The sequence below is a fragment of the Anabrus simplex genome, chromosome 2 (assembly GCF_040414725.1).
Source record: "Anabrus simplex isolate iqAnaSimp1 chromosome 2, ASM4041472v1, whole genome shotgun sequence".
Classification (NCBI taxonomy): Eukaryota; Metazoa; Arthropoda; class Insecta; order Orthoptera; family Tettigoniidae; genus Anabrus; species Anabrus simplex.
Genome location: NC_090266.1, coordinates 725,178,895 through 725,200,021, shown reverse-complemented (window position 1 = coordinate 725,200,021; position 21,127 = coordinate 725,178,895). Strand labels below are relative to the sequence as shown.

Genomic DNA, 21,127 nt, shown 5'->3' with positions numbered 1-21,127 from the left:
CCATTTAATCGAGCAGCTCGTCTCCTTTCTCCCAAATCTTCCCAGCTCAAAATTTGCAACATTTTTGTAACACTACTCTTTTGTCAGAAATCACCCAGAACAAATCGAGCTGCTTTTCTTTGGATTTTTTCCAGTTCTTGAATCAAGTAATCCTGGTGAGGGTCCCACACACTGGAACCATACTCTAGCTGGGTTCTTACCAGAGACTTATATGCCCTCTCCTTTACATCCTTACTACAACCCCTAAATACCCTCATAACCATGTTCAGAGATCTGTACCCTTTATTAACAATCATATTTATGTGATTACCCCAATGAAGGTCTTTTCTTATATTAACACCTAGGTACTTACAATGATCCCCAAAAGGAACTTTCACCCCATCAACGCAGTAATTAAAACTGAGAGGACTTTTCCTATTTGTGAAACTCACAACCTGACTTTTAACCTTTCCTAAACCCAAATTGCCTTCTGTCAAAATAGTTATTAATTTTGCAAACATGTCTAATATAATCAGAAAGAATGCTTTCCCAAAGCTTACATACAATACATGTCAAACTGACTGGCCTGTAATTTTCAGCTTTATGTCTATCACCCTTTCCTTTATACACAGGGGCTACTATTGCAACTCTCCATTCATCTTCAACCAAACAAATATCAAATAAGTATTTCAGATATGGTACTATATCCCAACCCATTGCCTTTAGTATATCCCCAGAAATTTTATCAATTCCAGCTGCTTTTCTAGTTTTCAAATTTTGTATCTTACTGTAAATGTCATTGTTATCATAGGTAAATTTTAATACTTCTTTAGTGTTACTCACATCCCCTATCTGGACATTATCCTTGTAACCAACAATCTTTACATATTGCTGACTGAATACTTCTGCCTTTTGAAGATCCTTGCATACACACTCCCCTTGTTCATTAATGATTCCTGGAATGTCCTTCTTTGAACCTGTTTCTGCCTTAAAGTACCTATACATACACTTCCATTTTTCACTAAAATTGGTATGACCACTAATTATGCTTGCCATCATGTTATCCTTAGCTGACTTCTTTGCTAGATTCAATTTCCTAGTAAGTTCCTTCAATTTCTCCTTACTTCCATAACCATTTCTAACTCTATTTCATTCCAGTCTGCACCTCCTTCTTAGTCTCTTTACTTCTCTGTTATAACATAGTGGATCCTTACCATTCCTAACCACCTTTAAAGGAACAAACCTATTTTTACATTCCTCAACAATTGCTTTAACCCCATCCCAGAGTCTGTTTTCATTTTTATTTACCATTTTCCAGCGATCATAGTTACTTTTTACTTTTTTTTAAATCTGTAAAATAGGTAAAGACATAGTTTAAAAGAATGTCTAAGACTAAAGTTGGTTCCAAGATTTTTGAGACATATTCAGAGAAAAGATGTAACCACATCTAATTTAACCAAAACTCAAAATAGAACTAATGAAATTTGGCTCAAGCACGAAATCAAAACATCCTACAGAAAGAAAATGCTTTTAAATCTACAGTTATACAGAACACATTTGACCGATCATAATAATAAGTCTCTTGAAGTTCAGACCAAAAATAATGTCCACAACAGTTACTTAAGAGCCACAAATAGTTTATCTTCACCAAGAATAAAACTGTGGTGTGCAGTTAATAAAGTTTTTAAAAAATTAGAAATGGTTCTGACCAGAAGAGGCTGTTGCATCGATATAACAACCAGCACTCCATATTCGTACTAGAAATGAATGAACATAACCCTTCCAGTATAAAAATGTTTGTCCATTTTAGATCAAATGGTAAACTTCAGTAAAAAAACACATAGATGGCCAAACAATTCTTTAGAATATCTGGCATATTAATTCACCCCAACAGTACATCAGGGACATTCAAAAAAAGAAATTACCATCAAGGAGCCCACTCAGCCTCTATATAGGGGGTGCATCACGTGAAACAGGTGTAACAGATCTTGTGAAAGCAGGCTGCAATTAAAATGGGAAAGGCTGAATGAAGTCAAAAGAATGTGTTCCCCTATTATTGATGAGATGTCTGTAAAACAATAGGTATAGTACGATAGAAACTTAGATTCGTTTTTTTGGTCCTAAGGACACTTCAGCACATGCAAAAGCTCTTAGATGTGGAAATAGATCTGATGAGGTCAAAATGTAAGAGAAAATACGACAACGCTTGCAAGTAATTTATTGTGCTGCCTAATACAGTAAATGGCTTATTGAACAATTACCAAACTCTTCTTGTTTGAAAACACCAGCTGTCCAGAATTATGGTACAACCATTGCTTTATTGAAATTCATAAGGAAATGGTTCGATGTTCAGCGTGTAAACAGCACTAATGCACATCACCTTAAAGAGAAGGTGCCCTTTTTGACATAAGTAATAAGATACCACTACTATCCCGGTTGAAAAATTAATTTATGGTGCATCTGTGGAAATTAAGAAATGCAGTAAAGAAAAAAAAAAGGTTACTGGGTTTATTAGTAAAGAAATGCATGACGCTATTTCCTCGACCGTTAAATGTACGGTATTAAGTACTTCTGTCTTCTAGATTTCATTTCACACTAACTAGAACATTTAAGAGCTATTCAATAGACTAATTCTTCAATAAATTAAGTCGTATTTGGGAAGAATTGATATATACTAGATTGTAGGGCAGTAATATTCTACTTGAACAGGATACTGAAGAGAGGCTTGTTTTCATTATCATCTCCATATACAGAAATAAAAGGACAAATGGAGATAAGAGATCACATCAGGTACGAATGTGCAAAGGAAAGTGGTTATACAGAGTTATATTCCAAGGTCAGGGGCAAATTCCTTAAAAGAATTTAATGAACGTCACATAAGTTAATTTTCCCACAGTCTTTATTCATATTCCATTATGTTTATTTTAATTTACATGTATCAATGTTTATCTAAATCTTGGTTTCATTACTGTGGAGCAAGCATAGATGGCATACGTTGGAGGTTTTATAGTACGTCAATTACAAAGGGATATTCGGTGTAAATTGAGCTATTGGGTCACCAGCAAGAGTAACATTAGTTCCCCATTGACAGATTTAATTTTAACCGAGACATGTTTCAGATTAGCTGCATTATCCAGCTGAAGAATTGGTATGGGTAATTACCATAATTTCCTAATTAATGTGCAAAATTTGTGCCTACCAGAGTATGTGGAAGAGTGACTGAATTTTTTTCTGCTTGTACTGAAAATATCTTGTTTACTAATGTGCACCTCATCTTCTGTCAGCAGTCATAATGAGCACTTAAGAGAACTGTCTTATAAAATAACAATTCCAATCTTTCTTGACAACACTGTTTGTGAAACAACAGGACAATTTGAACATGAAAGTACCTAATCGGAAAACCTTTAAGTCTGGAGATATTAAGATTTTAAGCTACCCACAGGAGATACGAAGACAATGAAGGACATCCATGCAACGTTCTGGGCTGCATAGCAGAGGATTGTAGTGCTATTGAGTGTACACTGTTCTAGCTGAACTGGCAATTTGTTCTATGCATAGCAGATGGCGATGGCAGAACATTTCCTTTGAAGTGGGGCGATTGCGTTTCCTAGTGGCAAGGATGGAAAAAAAGGAAATTAAGTCCCAAGTAAGTGGAATAACTCATAAAATCAACATACTTACGCAACCCCAACAATCAAGGACCCATTTGATTGTGGAGTCACTATAGTAGCTAGAAGAGAAACCATGCAGTGGAAAACAAGCTAAATAAATCTTGCACGTGGTGGCCATTAGCAGAGGATCTGAGGATGGCACACACGGTAAGAATATATACCAGAAATAAATTCAAGATCCGGCTAAAAAATTTATTTGAGGGAAGCCGGTTCTAGAATTATCACATTTCAATCACAGGAAGACTTTAGCTAGAATAGAATGCTGAATTCACACACATTACCTATGTTACATTGCGTAAAGGCAATTTTGAGTTGCAATAAAAGGTAACAAACATAAAAACTTTCCAGTCTGTCAAACACATAATAATTTCAATATTTATTATAACACTATAAACATACCTGTAAAAAATACACACATTATACAAAGAATGACAGGTTTCATTCTGCAAGAACATCCTCAGATTATATCAAATTACTTAAAACATGGGTATATATGTACAGTAATGTTTATGCACATAAACTTGTCAATGATTAGAGAGTTAGGTGATAATATGAACCAGTATTGACAAATAATGATGTACAAGTATTAAAATAATGAAAAATCTTCTGTACTTATGTAGACTGCCGATGCTGAGTCCATTGTCTGCAATCACTATTTCAGGAAATACATATACTGATAGAATCTATAACAGTGGATGACTGGAAACAGTCAGTTCTGAAGGTGAAAGGAATACAAAAAATGTACTGGAAATGGGTTGCACTGCTGGAAGAAAAAATCAAGTGCATAATAACCCCAGATTCAACAGCAGCAGCAATTAGTCTAGAGAAGATAAGGCAACAGCTGATTTGGAGACAGACACAGCAAGTGAAGTGGAGCACGATTAAGTAGAATCTTACAAGACTTGGCTCGAGGCAAGAAGAAAAACTAGAAAATAGACAACCTTGTCTTTTGTGCCGAACTTCACAGAAGAGAAAACCAGAATAGAGAGTATGCGAGCGTTCGTGCATGCGTGCTAGAAGACGAATCAACATCAAGTCAGTGAGAATATTCACTGCCAGAATTACCCAATTCCAAATAATGTTGCACTTTTTAATTTATATCATAGTTTCTTTCTTACAATTTCTTTGCATCATAAAGAATCAGTGAATAGTCTTTTTGTGTGTTTGTATTAGCCAGTATTTGTGTAATTGAAGAAAAGGCCAATACTCTGAAATTTCTATGTACAGTAAGTAAAAAAGGAAATATATTAATCTATGAATTATTATGTCTTACAGATAACCGGGCGAGTTCGCCGTGCGCGTAGAGGCGCGCGGCTGTGAGCTTGCATCCGGGAGATAGTAGATTCGAATCCCACTATCGGCAGCCCTGAAGACAGTTTTCCGTGGTTTCCCATTTTCACACCAGGCAAATGCTGGGGCTGTACCTTAATTAAGGCCACGGCCGCTTCCTTCCAACTCCTAGGCCTTTCCTATCCCATCGTCGCCATAAGACCTATCTGTGTCGGTGCGACGTAAAGCCCCTAGCAAGAAGAAGTCTTACAGATATAAATATCCTTAATGATCACGAAATATTTTGCAGGACTCTACTCGCTTTGGTGTGGTAATACTCTCTGTTCCGTCTAAATAATAAATATAAGATTGGGTTAGTTGAAGGAGGATATACAATTCACAGTTTATTACTAGTGTAGTGAAAATACCATGTAAGAGCCTTATATTCCTAAAAGAAACTGACAGGTTAAAATAATTCACAGTTGTGGAAATTGTAATTTACTGAAATTCTCAAAAACAAACTAAACAAATGATTAAATGTATAGGGTGCTGAGGAAAAGGATTCCCCCTATTTGCTTGAATTCTAAATGAAAGTGACTTTAAAGATAAATTGAAGCTCTTGACATATAACTAATTGAATGTACTGTATTAAGAATTATAATTAAGATGGCTCATCATCTCTCACAATTACACATACAATAGAAATATCGAAGTCTTAGGGAGATACTCCCCCAACCCTGTATGAACACACACAACATTAACCCTCTGCAGGCAGTGATGTACTATGGCCAATGATTAAGGGTGGATTTCAGAAAAAAAAAAACATGTTTGTGTTATGCTGAATTTCAACACTGATGTGTCCCAGGAACAAAGGTTTATTATTTTGCATGAATTTGTTACTGCAAGAACAGCACAAATGTCACGGAGCAATTTTACCAGTATAGTGTAGTTTGTAAAATTGCTAGAGTATCTGAAGATATTTGGACCCAAGATTCAAGATGGTTTCTGGATGTGTAAAAGCTCAGAAGAAATGTATTCTATGACTGAACGATTCTCCTCAGTTGCACAGAGGAAGTGTATTAAATTTTACGGACATATAGCACAAATAGACGACTCTCGACTGACCAAAATAATCTTGTTCATCATTAACCGAACCTGACAAACCAAATTACACTGGTTGGTAGACATGTGAATATTCACATTCCTTTCAAATCTGTTAGTACTACTCTAACGGCATATAACTGCCATATTTTGAAGCATTTGTGCTTATTTTACGTCATGTGTATAACTTATTTCCTATACATCTGCGTTAAGCAAGGTCATACAACCACCAGAACTTGTGTGAAAGATACGCATTTTAAGAATATTCACGTTACATTTCACATCAGTCATACACAATCTGCCACGCTTCTCACACCGCTGTGCAAGTCCAATTGCTCCACAATGAACTGAGAAATCTTCACCACCCTTTTCTTACAAATATTTATTTGACCTTCACGCTCTGCACTTGCCCTCAGCGTCATAGATGTCTACTTGAAGTTCATCCAGTGACATGTTTTCTAATTTATTTACACTGACTGACAGAGCAAATGCAACACCAAGAAGGAGTGGTTAGAACTTTATGCCAATTGCAGGGTAGACTGACGTCACTGAGGTATGCTCATGATGTGAAATGCGCCGCTGTGCTGCGCACGTAGCGAACGATAAATGGGACACGGCGTTGGCGAATGGCCCACTTCGTACCGTGATTTCTCAGCCGACAGTCATTGTAGAACGTGTTGTCGTGTGCCACAGGACACGTGTATAGCTAAGAATGCCAGGCCGCCGTCAACGGAGGCATTTCCAGCAGACAGACGACTTTACGAGGGGTATGGTGATCGGGCTGAGAAGGGCAGGTTGGTCGCTTCGTCAAATCGCAGCCGATACCCATAGGGATGTGTCCACGGTGCAGCGGCTGTGGCGAAGATGGTTGGCGCAGGGACATGTGGCACGTGCGAGGGGTCCAGGCGCAGCCCGAGTGACGTCAGCACACGAGGATCGGCGCACCTGCCGCCAAGCGGTGGCAGCCCCGCACGCCACGTCAACCGCCATTCTTCAGCATGTGCAAGACACCCTGGCTGTTCCAATATCGACCAGAACAATTTCCCGTCGATTGGTTGAAGGAGGCCTGCACTCCCGGCGTCCGCTCAGAAGACTACCATTGACTCCACAGCATAGACGTGCACGCCTGGCATGATGCCGGGCTAGAGCGACTTGGATGAGGGAATGGCGGAACGTCGTGTTCTCCGATGAGTCACGCTTCTGTTCTGTCAGTGATAGTCACCGCAGACGAGTGTGGCGTCGGCGTGGAGAAAGGTCAAATCCGGCAGTAACTGTGGAGCGCCCTACCGCTAGACAACGCGGCATCATGGTTTGGGGCGCTATTGCGTATGATTCCACGTCACCTCTAGTGCGTATTCAAGGCACGTTAAATGCCCACCGCTACGTGCAGCATGTGCTGCGGCCGGTGGCACTCCCGTACCTTCAGGGGCTGCCCAATGCTCTGTTTCAGCAGGATAATGCCCGCCCACACACTGCTCGCATCTCCCAACAGGCTCTACGAGGTGTACAGATGCTTCCGTGGCCAGCGTACTCTCCGGTTCTCTCACCAATTGAACACGTGTGGGATCTCATTGGACGCCGTTTGCAAACTCCGCCCCAGCCTCGTACGGACGACCAACTGTGGCAAATGGTTGACAGAGAATGGAGAACCATCCCTCAGGACACCATCCGCACTCTTATTGACTCTGTACCTCGACGTGTTTCTGCGTGCATCGCCGCTCGCGGTGGTCCTACATCCTACTGAGTCGATGCCGTGCGCATTGTGTAACCTGCATATCGGTTTGAAATAAACATCAATTATTCGTCCGTACCTTCTCTGTTTTTTCCCCAACTTTCATCCCTTTCGAACCACTCCTCCTTGGTGTTGCATTGTCACTGTCAGTCAGTGTACATCATGTGTATGACTTATTTTCTTTACATCAGCATTAAGCAAGGTCATACAACTGCCAAAACTTGTGTGAAAGATACACATTTTAAGAATAATTAGTACCTAGAAATATATTAGTACTACTCCAATGGCATATAATTATCATATTATGAAGCATTTGTGCTTATTTTCCAAACTTTTATCATATTTGTGTCTACTTAATTCATATTGATCAACACTACACAAGGTCATACAACCGTTAGAACTTGTGTGAAAGATACACATTTTAGAACTTTAGTATCTGGAGTCAACTATAGCCACTCTATAACGGCATTCAATTTGCCATACTCTGAAGTATTTGTGCTTATCTATAAACTTTCATGATCTTTGTGTCTCATCATCATCTAACATTTTAACTCGACAATGTTGTGGTAAAATTGTTTTGTTTTTGGATGTACAATTTATGTTTATGGCTGATGACCCCGAACAGGGTCGAAACAGGTACCAAGTAAATATTTAACTGTAATGTATTGAAAAGGTGGAATTGTGAATATTACTTAAATATATATGTAAGGCCCCAACTAAAGTATGGTTCCATTATATCGGACCCTCACCAGAATTACTTGATTCAAGAACTGGTTAAAATACAAAGAAAAACAGCTCAATTTGTTATGGGTGATTTCCGACAAAAGAGTAACATTACAACAATGTTGCAAAGTTTGGGCTGGGAAAACTGTGGAGAAAGGAGACGAGCTGCTCGACTAAGTGGTATGTACTAATAAGATTACTAATTTATTTATTATTTAACCACCTATTCAATACATTTGGGTCTCCTATAATTAGGATCTTGTCCTTATTACATTATAAAAATATGAGACATGTTTCGCCTTTCATAGAAGGCATCTTCAGTCAATGTATTACCTTGAGATAGATCAGGCACCTGATTTAAAATTAAAATATAATTATTAAGATTTAACATTTATACACTTAAAAATAGGAACAGTTGAAAAGAAAAGTTGGATAACAATTTTGGTTTTATCTTGAATAACAACATATCAGCCGTTAGCTGTAAATAATTGATGGTTGTGTTAAAAGTACAATGCTTTATAGTAGTAGTCTATCTTGATGTTGTTATAATGTTACAATTTTTCAAAATATTTAGGAAATGCATTCCAATGATATAGAATTAGTTAAGATCTTATTCATAAATAATGTCATTAAAGTTTTGAAACGGGGCGAGTTGGCCGTGCGCGTAGAGGCGCGCGGCTGTGAGCTTGCATCCGGAAGATAGTAGGTTCGAATCCCACTATCGGCAGCCCTGAAGATGGTTTTCCGTGGTTTCCCATTTTCACACCAGGCAAATGCTGGGGCTGTACCTTGATTAAGGCCACGGCCGCTTCCTTCCAACTCCTAGGCCTTTCCTATCCCATCGTCGCCATAAGACCTATCTGTGTCGGTGCGACGTAAAGCCCCTAGCAAAAAAAAAAAAAAAGTTTTGAAACCATCTGGTTGAAGTCTTTGGTTTGAGATTAAAATTTGTGATTATTGACTTGTGAATACATAATTGATGTATAAATGTTAAATCTTAATAAATTATATTTTATCTTTAAATCAGGTGCCTGATTTATCTCGAGGTAATACAATGACTGAAGATGCCTTCGATAAAAGGCGAAACATGTCTCATATTTTTATAATGTAATAAGGACAAGTTCCTAATTATATAAGACCCAAACGTATTGAATAGATTTAGGTATTGGAATAACTTACCAAGGGAGATGTTCAAAAAATTTCCAATTTCTTTGCAATGATTTAAGAAAAGGCTAGGAAAACAACAGGTAGGGAATCTGCCACCTGGGTGGCTGCCCTAAATGCAGATCAGTAGTGATTGATTGATTCGTCAAAAATCAAACAGGATAGGATTGAATAGTTGGTTAAATAATAAATTAATTAGTAATCTTATAAGTATAGTAATCTTCAATACGGAACTACAATGATATTTATTACTTGCAAATAAGTGGTACGTTCCGAGCTGTCAGTGGACAGATGGCATGGGATGACATCAGTAGACAAATAAGTTTGAGTGGTGTAGGATTGTAGACATGACATGTTCAGAAGAAAATAAAATCTTGACTGTTCACGAAGATGACTTCTACATTTTTGAAGGTTTAAATTTAGCCGTTAGTAATAGGAAGTGGTACTTTCATTCGTCACCAGATGTCTCACTGTACACTGGCATAGTGCTAATATTCCAAGTGGCAGCTGGTGGCACCATCTAAGAGTTGGTCTGGGAGGAGGAGGAGTGCATAGTAGGTGTACATACGTTATGAAAGTATAACGCTAACACAAGCCTGGAATGGAGCATCTGGTGATGAGCACATACAAATTTTTCCAAAATTGTATGTTCCAGATGAAGACACAGAGCAAAGCACTCAGCAAAACCTGAAGAATTTTACCTTAATTTCTTGACACGGCATAAGCTAAAAAGCCTATATCATGTCTATAAAGACCATGTTTAGCGTATATATTAATCACATTGAAAGGGAAATAAATAGCAATGCAAGCATTTCTTGAAATTTTGTTAAAAATGAAATAAAACAGGACATTTACAAAGTGCAAATGGAATGTAATGGGAAAACGTATATTTAACAAAATGTTATAGGAAATGCCTTTGCTGACTTTCCAATCAGTACATTCAGAAGAGGGTGCTTGTTACTCAATTTATAAAAATGAAAGTATAAAATCAAGCATACAAAACAAGTTTACAGTTTAAATGTATAATAGCTTAAGAAATATACAGGGGTTGTAGTAAGGATGTAAAGGAGAGGGCAATATAAGTCTCTGGTAAGACCCCAACTAGAGTATAGTTCCAGTGTATGGGACCCTCACCACGATTACTTGATTCAAGGACTGGAAACATCCAAAGAAAAGCAGCTTGATTTGTTCTGGGTGATTTCCAACAAAAAAGTAGCGTTACAAAAATGTTGCAATGTTTGGACTGGGAAGACTTGGGAGAAAGAAGATGAGCTGCTCGACTAACTGGTATGTTGCATAAACCAATTTCATATTTTTGCCCGTATTGAACTTGCTACTAATAGTTACAAATTCTTGTTATTATATCCACCTTATTCAATACATAAAAACGTTTATTGTCTCTAAATGGACATTCACTACAATACAAACATTAAATGGGACATGTTTCGCTTGTTGTGTGGAGCATCTTCAGCCATTTTATACAATTATCTCAAGGTTGAATCATTATATTAAGCCTTATTTTACAATTATTTGATCATTAAAAAGTTATTACACAATAAAATGTCATTACTATATAAAAAGTAAACAGAAAGAAGTAACAATTAAAATGGATCTGTAATAGACTTGACGTTAATCACAGGAGGTTGATGTCCAAGTCATAGTAATGTGCCAATTAAATTGTAAGATTTGGCTAAAAATTCCCGGTTTTTCTAACACTGCTAGTGTTAAGCTATTTATCGAAGTATAAATGTTCATATGAAGATTAATGAATTAGAAGTCTGGCTCCATGGCTAAATGGTTAGCGTGCTGGCGTTTGGTCACAGGAGTTCCGGGTTCGATTCCCGGCAGGGTCGGGAATTTTAACCATCACTGGTTAATTTCCCTGGCACGGGGGCTGGGTGTATGTGTTGTCTTCATCATCATTTCATCCTCATCACGATGCACAGGTCGCCTACGGGAGTCAAATCAAAAGACCTGCCCCTGGCGAGCCGAACCCGTCGTGGGATCTCCCGGCACTAAAAGCCATACGCCAGTTCATTTCATTCAATGAATTAGAAAATTAAACTTGCAATATATTCTCGTTAAATGAGAATTACACCATTATTAAAAAGGTGAATCATTGGAGGTCTGTTGTATGCATTATACTTGTAGTCTTCACCAATCTCCAACTGATTTGAGACAGCCAATTTTTACTAGTCTGTTTGTTATTGAAGCGTGGTTAAAAGGGACATAAAAATTTGTTACTTAGTTGTTGGTGTGCTATTTACTGCAACGTTATGGATGAATATGTCTGTAACAAAAGAAAGTTATGAGTGTGATTGTTTGTAATTGTTTTTATAGATTCTTAAGGTTGAAACATCACTTACCCCTTTTTATTTCACGCTTTAGTGCCTAGCTGTGCTTGTAGCAATACTGAGACTATTTGTCGTCATGTTCTTACATCTTGTGTTATTGGGTGTGGTGGAGGGCGAGTAGGTGGGGAAGGAGAAGGAACTGTGGGCGGAGCGTTGGGTACTGGCATAATTTGGGGAACAGCCCCACTTATAATACATCAAAATTTATACACCAGTTTCTAAAAAAAAATCATTACCGATTTAATAATACTCCTTCATTCAATAACTCGATAGAATTCTGCGAAAAATTAAAACAATTCAACCTGCAACCCCATCATAAAATAATCTTTTTTGATATCACTAACATGTACTCTAACATACCTATCAACGAAACAGTCAAAATAATCGAGTCTAATTTTTTCAAACTTAGCATTTTAAGTAAAATAGAAATAGACGAATTTATTAAATTACTCAAATTTGTATTGAATAACAACTATTTTTCATTCAATAACAAAATCTATCACCAATTAAGCTTGGCTATGGGGAACCTAGCTCAGGGATATTGGCCGATATTTACATGGATAACATGGAAGAATCTGAAATTAAACCAAATATAGAAGGGCTCTATGCCTTTGGTTGAGGTACGTAGATGATGCATTTGTGATAATAGACCATCAAGAAAATAACAGTATAAAAATTCTAGAATTTTTAAATAGGGTAGACAGTTGCATAAAATTCACCAAGGAGGACAAAAACAACGGTTCATTGAACTACCTGGATATAAATGTAACACGTACAGACTTTGGATTTGATTTTCAGATATATGGAAAACCGACACACCCCAATTACAATATAAAACTATTCCCTTCATCCGAAATCCCATAAACAGGAATCCTTTTTCAGCCTAATCAATAGAGCCTCCATAACTTTCATTAACACTCATAACTTTCTTTTGTTACAGACATATTCATCCATAATGTTGCAGTAAAGAGCACACCAACAACTAAGTAACAAATATTCGTGTCTCTTTTAACCACGCTTCAATAACAAACAGACTGATAAAAATTGGCCGACTCAAATCAGTTGGAGGTTGGTGAAGACAACAAGTATAACGCATACAACAGACTACAAACCTCCAATGATTCGCCTCTTAATAATGGTGTAATTCTCATCTAACGAGAATATTTTGCATGTTGAATCTTCTAATTCATTCATCTTCATATGAACATTTATACTTCGATAAACAACTTAACACTAGCAGTGTTAGAAAAAAAACAGGAATTTTTAGCCAAATCTTACAATTTAATTGACACATTACTATGACTCGGACATCAGCCTCCTGTGATTGACATCAAGTCTATTATAGAACCATTTTAATTGTTACTTCCTCCTGTTTACTTTTTATATAGTAATGACATTTTATTATGTAATAACATTTTAATGAACAAATAATTGTAAAATAAGGTTTAATATAATGACTCAATCTTGAGATAATCGTACAAAATGGCTGAAGATGCTCGACACAACGAGCGAAACATGTCCCGTTTACTGTTTGTATTGTAGTAAATCGTCCCTGCTCTGGCAAACTAACGAATCTGAAAATTGTCAAAAGGTTAGGAGAGCTGAAAGAAGTTGTGATTACTCATGTCAAATCAATTTTTATATTTAATTATTGGTTTTATGTGTTAGGCATACAGAATGAGCTGCAGATGTGAGACTTTGTCAGAGGGTAGACAGTATATAAATAACAAAATCTAGACCAGAACTTCAGAACTACAGATTCCTTAGTTTGTCAGTTTCGCTAGTTTGCCAGAGCAGGGACGAAATGTTCTTTTAGAGACAATAAACATTTTTATGTATTGAATAAGGTGGGATATAATAAGAAGAATTTGTAACTATAAGTGGTATGTTCTGAGCTGTGAACAGAGAGATAGCGTGGAGTGACATCAGTACACGAATAAGTTTGAGTGGCGTCTTTAAAAGTAGGAAAGATCACACTATGAAGATTATGTTGGAATTCAAGTGAACAAATTGGGGCAAATATTTGTTTATAGGAAGGGGAGTTAGGTATTGGAATAACTTACCAAGGGAGATGTTCAATAAATTTCCAATTTCTTTGCAGTGACTTAAAGAAAAGGCTAGGAAAACAACAGATAGGGAATCTGCCACCTGGGTGGCTGCCCTAAATGCAGATCAGTAGTGATTGATTGATACGTCAAAAATCAAACAGGATAAAAAGACCGTTACCACTAATGCTTTCACCGCCCATGATTGTAGACATGACATCTTCAGAAGAAATTAAATGATGGCTTATTTTTATGAGTTGATGTTACGAGCCACCAGCAAACTTACTTTTGTTACTTTATTATCAATACTCTGTGGAAGGACTGCATCCCATGTTAGTTTTTGGATGACCATGTTTTATTTAACCTAGTGTTTAACAGTGCTATGCTTGAGACTTTTTAATTATTTCAAAGTGATCAAGTCTTTAAACATTTGTTAATATCCTCACTTTCATTTTATTCTTTGACCAACAAGCCCATAACTTGTTAAGCATGGTATTTTTACCTCATCTTATTAATGTCACTTATTACTGAGGGTTTATTGTATGTACTACATACTTTTATATCTTTGTTCACACAACCTGTTTCAGCTGATGATGGTGTCCATAGACAGCGAAACTGGTACTGAATAAAAAATTTTTTTTAAATGTTGCGATTATATTAACAACATATTATGTATTGAAAAAAAGGTGGATCAATTAAATTTCGCTCTATTGTATGTTAGATGAATTACTCAAGATGGTGAAAGTATAAACTTCAGATATTTCTGCTTCTCTGTATGGGAGCAACGTCGGTTTACTCTATCATTACAAAGTATGCACTGGAATTTTAATTTTACTACTATTCCAGTTTGTACTTTCTTTGCAGATAGTACGTCATGACAGGACATTGGAGCAGATTGTGTTTCCCATACCTGAAATATGTGAATATCTTACTTCTGATACCAAAACAAGAATATTGAATACTGCAGAAAGAGATGATCAAGGTTCAAAAGTTTCAGACTTCTTTGAGAGAAGCGAAGATATGTTTAATGAAATGAAGTGGCAGAAGAAATTGAGAGGTATGTACATATAGGCTGGTTATTTTGTCATTGAGTTGATCTATCCCTTTAGTGTAGGTAATTGGAGAAATTTAATATGTAAATTTATATGGTTGATTGGAAAATATTGTAATGTGAATTAAATATAAATACTGAAATAAATAACCATCTGCAAAGTTCTTGCAGAAATAAAATAACTCAGTTGAGCATGAACGAACTCCTTTCTCCAAGGTGACGGTCATCAGGCTGACGAGGCTTCATATTTGCTTCATTACCTTACCTGCTATTATTTAACCCTGAAATTGAATCTGGGTAGCATGCCAGGTCCTTCTCTACTCTACCAATAAGCAAAATTTACCATTGCAAAATTTACCATGAGTTTCACTATTTGAATTTACTCCAGAAACAACAAAACAACAATAATGTAACTATATCATTGAAAGTGTTGTTTCCCTTAACTTTATTCTATTCTTGCGTGCCATTTGCTATGATCTCAGAATCCTCCAATATCTTTGGATCTATGCATATGTTATAAATTTTAATACTCCACTGCACATGCCTTCATTAAGTCTTATTCAAACTGAAGATTGCCTATTGCTGTCGTATCTGCTGTACTGGAAGTGTGAGTTGGCATACTTTCCTGTCTGTGTATTTTGAAGTAATTAATTTTAATAATTTATGTTCTTGAACATAAGCATTATATTATTGCTTTATTGAAAAAAGTCACACACTGCAACATCTACCTACTCCAACTCCAACAGTTCCATTACTGCTCTTTCACCTTGGGTTTTGAACTGCTCTTTCATGTTCTACTTGTTTTCATTACAGTGTGCCTACCTTTTCGGGTCATTGCTAGCAGCATTGTACCTCTGAATATTGTACTCATTATTTTGTCATTGTATATCTGTTCTGCTGTTACATCACAAATGGTAGCAGAATCCCAAAACATGTTAAAATTGCAGTAACAGATAATAATCATGTCATTCGTTTTTACATCTCGCTAACTATTTTAACGATTTTCAAAAACACCAAGGTGCTTGAATTTTGCTCCGCAAGACTCTTTTTTATTAATCTATTGACACGATGCTAGCGCCTTTAAGTACCAACTGCCTGAGCTACTTGACCGAACTGCAATGTTAGTCCATAGAGACTTGATATGCTGCTAAGTTTCATCATAACCCCTGTCCCTCAGTCTGGCTTTCATACATCAGCCTTTTGGCTGATTTCAAGAGGTTGACCTCAGCTAGGGTTGGTTGTTAGAATTAGATTTCATCGTAAGTAAGATCTCCAATCATACCAACATGCTAGTCACCTATACAGTGTCATCTCAAAAGTCCTGCACCAGGCCTCTTCAGAGGCCACACACTGACAGCTTAATCCTTTTGCTTTCAAGCTCTCAGCTAATGGATGTGTGAAAACTGTCAGCCATATTTACCCCACTATGCACACGTTTCTTTTAAAATTACATGTGAAGGGACACCAATAAAGATATCAACATGAAAGTTTGTAAACTTATAGAGTATATATCACTTACTATCACTGCATGTAAGTCATGTTCCTAAACAAGAAGGGTTCAATTTTTTTTAAATAACAAATGCGGAAACAAAGTTACGAGTTTCAGATTTTGAAAGTTTTGAAGTAATTCTGAGAAATGATGTTCAGTGCACTAATTTGTGATTGATGTTAGTAGAAAGGTCGTATTATTGTTTACTAGCATGGTAATTATCAAGATTCTATGTGCATTGGATCCAAGGGTAGATTAAATGATGTAAAGTGATGTCTCACTGGAAAAGTCAGTCATTGTATATAAAATACATATCTCTTATTGGAGGTGCTGGATTATTATCTTCATCTACATTTTCTGATTCGGACAAAGAAACATCATCACTTCAATAACTATCAAGATATTCAGTGATATCGTCAGCTAAATGAACTCTCTTCACCATGTCGCATGCGATAAATAACTAGGCCTAACCTAAATGAAATATATCTGACTAGGCTATATCATAACACTTTGCTTACAATATGCACCTAATTACTTAAGAAAATTATTTAATAATTAACTAGCAAGTAAACTAAATATAATGCATATGATACTGCTTAATTTCACTATATTATCAGTATCATCAACAAAAAAGAGAGAAATGCTCGCATGTTTGGCGCCAACCATGACGTACACAAGACACCGAACTCCAGTGAGCACATGTTTTAAACTCTAAGAATATCGATAAATACAGATAGTCGGTAGTTCTTGCGGAGTATAAAATAATATGATATTATGAATTCAATATTTCTGAAATGAACTCAGGTTTCCATATCTATAATCATCTTTGAAAAATTAAACCAGTCATCCACATGCATCACTGTATCACAATTACATCATAATTATTTTAAAAAATTTGGAATTCCTCCTTATAATTTATAAAGTTTGAAATCGTGAAATCTGAATTCGTTAACGTAGAATATCATTGGTGAAGAACTGTATTATGATGACTGACGTGCTAAGGTTTCCATCCCTATTGCCTCTTAAATCACAGCTCCTAATCTACTATCTTCTCATTTAAAACTATAACATGAATTATAAAACACCACTCAAGATATAAAATAATCTATCTCACTATTCTATCTAAATAATTCTTAATTTACTGCAAAACGACTCAATATGCATTCATTCGTTAAATTTATCTCTAATATATCATATGTGCAAGTAATTCAATAAATATCTACGTTGTGATATCTCTGTACTATGTATACGCATCGCTTCTACTATATATATTGTCTTAACATACCTTACACTTCACGTACGTTACGAGAATACGTCACAAGATTCATATATTTTAACATTAACAGCTGTATTTGATGTTACACCACCTCTCAAATCTCAACTATATACGAATATTCACCATTCATACCTTATTTCATGTCACTCCCGCAGTGTATTTCTTTCCTTGTGCTTACATCATCTAACTGATCCAATATATTCACATTTAGCATCTACCATCCATATATACGTCTCATAATTACCATAACGCACATTATCATACTTAAATCAATTCATATTTCCTCTTCATTATAAAACCTTCAATTAATTCCATTTCATCTTTCTCAGTACCATTTCTCATCATTCATAACCTCCTTCATAATAATTGCAATTACTGAGACATAACATTCTTCTGTACGTAAATACTCCTTTACATTGATCAATTCTCTTCCAAAAATTACGATCCTTAACCTTAAATACTGCGTTCATGCATTTAACAACATTACTTTACAAGGAATAACTTGACTATATCTTTCACTTCTCAAATGCAATCCACCTGTGACGTAAACGTTGACTGAATGGTTTCGTGAGATTCATAGATATTATTCACCATATAACAATCTTTGCATTCAGCTGTTGGATAACTTTTCTTCCTACTCGTATTCTCAACTACCTCGGTGATCCACTTATTTCATACATAGTCATACCCCATGAGATATCCATCTAATTATACACTAACTAAATATACAGTAGTATTAGCAGCTTAAATGTAACGCACTTCACTTCACTGTTTCACTTGCACTCTTAAATATTTCACACTTAAAATACTCTATTCTAATGCATATGCCTAGCTAAATTAAGAATTATATTACTTATGGTAAACACTTAGCTCGTCTTTCATCATATCAGCCGTCAGTTGCTCTCCTCCTGCTCGTCACATCGCTGGTCCATTGGCCATGGTTCGAGATTCGGTTGGATTCCTCATCTCATCTTAGGTAGGTTCAGCTGGGCGAATTCCTCATCTCCTCTCAGGTAGGTTCAGCTGTTCGGATGATATCTCCCTCCAGGTTGGTCCATCTGGATGCTTAGCAAGTCATCTTCTTCTCGGAATAACTGCCAGTAGAATCAAATAATATCGAGAAGTACATGTTCCTTTTAAATTCTTCTTAGAGCAATATTTCTTTTAAACTATTCTCTTAGTCTTCTCTTGTATTCTAATTAACCAATTTTCTAAGTCTGCGTAAGATCTTTCGTCTTGTCTTACGAAAATCTTCAATTTTAAATTATTTATTTTCTAAAATATTACTCCTTCCTCGACTTTCTTTCTGATGGAGTAATTCTCTCCTATCCATTTCTTTTCTTACGGCTTCCAATTTATGATTTCCGAAGTATCGCTGATCTTGCGCCTTGGGTCTATCAGTGTACGTATTTAAATAAATTCTCGTATATCTTGCTGAATTTACATCCTCCACAGTGTTTCTGCAGGTTGTTTTGCCGTCTTCTTTTAAATTATAATAGTTTTTCTTCAAAATTTCTGCCATATTTTTTACAATTTCCTTTCCTCTACGGAGCAACAGCAATTTCCTTCTTGCCTTCTCGAGTTCAGTTTTTCAAGTAGGTTTTTTCAATAATCTATTCTACTTGTTTTTTTGAAACAATTTCCCTGACATTGCTCTTTTTCTGCACCGCCTTTGAAATGTATTCGTTCCAAGTTAATCATGGCCTCCTATTGTATCCACATGTCAAGACTTTCTTGTATACTCTCTTGAGTTTGAGTGGTCTATAACTTTCCTAGGTGCCATTTTGGAACACGTCCAAAAATGCAACGGGCACAATACTCATAAAAACCATAATAATGATATGGTAATAATTGGGGGAAATCTAAACTTGCCTGAAGTTGAATGGAATGGATCTGCAAGTGAAGCCCATGAACAGACACTGGCAAATAAGTTAATTTGGGAGGGAGGATATACATAAGTAGTACAAGAACCGACTTGTCTCAATAACTTACTAGATGTATTCTTGGTTAAACCATGGGAAAGTGTTGATAAAACTGAGGTAATTGAAGGAATAGGTGACCATAAGGCTGTAATAATGGATATAGGACTTGTACCAAAAAGGCTTCATAAGAGGATCACACAAGATAAGAAATTGTACAGAAAAACTAAAGTTGATGAATTTGGGACTTACCTTAAATCACAATTCAGTTGTTGGATAAGTGAAGGGAGTAATGTGGATACACTTTGGGCTAAATTTAAAGGAATCGTTTGGGAAGGAGAGAAGAGATTTGTACCTGTTAAGAAGGGTAAAATGACCTCAGACCCTGTTTATTATACAAGGGAAATAAGAAAATTAAAAAGAAAATGTAGAATAGTAAACAAAGAGGGTAGGGAGAGTAGAGAAACTAGAAAACAGCTAATGAGGGAACTGAATAGAGTGAAAAAGGAAGCTAAAGAGAATTATATGAATGGCATACTTCAAGAGAGTAATGACCACAAAGGGAAATGGAAAAAAGCTGTATTCATATATCAGGAATCAAAAAGGAAAACGAATCCACATTCCTACAATGGTGGGAGAAGGGGGTGAACACTATTTAACAGATACTGAGAAAACAAACCGATTTAGTAGGGAATTTAGAGATTCAGTAGAAGATTGTCAGGAGTTGGAAACCAAAACAGAAGATAGAGAGGGAGAGACACATAGGGAAACAAGAAGCTTCTCATTCACAAATAAAGATATTTTCAGAGAAATCCAACTGCTTCAGCAAGGAAAAGCAACAGGAAGTGATCAAATTACTGGGGAGGTATTAAAGACAATGGGGTGGTACATAGTGCCATATTTCAAATTTCTCTTTGACCATGTCATAAATAATAGTGTGGAAGGAATGTATAATAATACCAATTTATAAAGGAAAGGGTGATAAAAGGAAACCAGAGAACTGCAGACCAATCAGCCTGACCAGTATAGTTTGTAAAATACTGTACTGGAGAGTTTAATAGCAAAGTGCATCAGAGGGATATGTGATGATAAAAATTGGTTCATGAGGAGCCAGTATGGATTTAGAAAGAAATTTTCTTGTGAGGCACAACTGGCAGGATTTCAGCAGGACATATCAGATCAGTTGGATTCAGGAGGCCAGTTAGACTGCATAGCCATAGATCTTTCCAAAGCCTTTGATAGAGTGGAAGATGGAATATTATTAAAGAAATTGGGGGGAATAGGATTGGGCGTAAGGGTTACACGTTGGATAAGAACATTTCTAAATTCAAGGGTTCAGAAAGTCAAAGTAGGA

The 21,127-nt window shown here is 36.3% G+C and overlaps 1 protein-coding gene across 5 annotated transcripts in view; it reads left to right on the top strand.

Moving 5' to 3' along the window:
* The window catches only part of Itpr (Inositol 1,4,5,-trisphosphate receptor), a 1,013,977-nt gene that overhangs the window by 815,992 nt on the left and 176,858 nt on the right, over positions 1-21,127 (top strand). For all 5 annotated transcript variants that reach the window (XM_067141353.2, XM_067141352.2, XM_067141351.2 and 2 more), the window contains exon 39: positions 14,903-15,095. In XM_067141353.2, the coding sequence (XP_066997454.1) occupies positions 14,903-15,095 (193 nt within the window). The remainder of the gene's footprint in view (positions 1-14,902; positions 15,096-21,127) is intronic.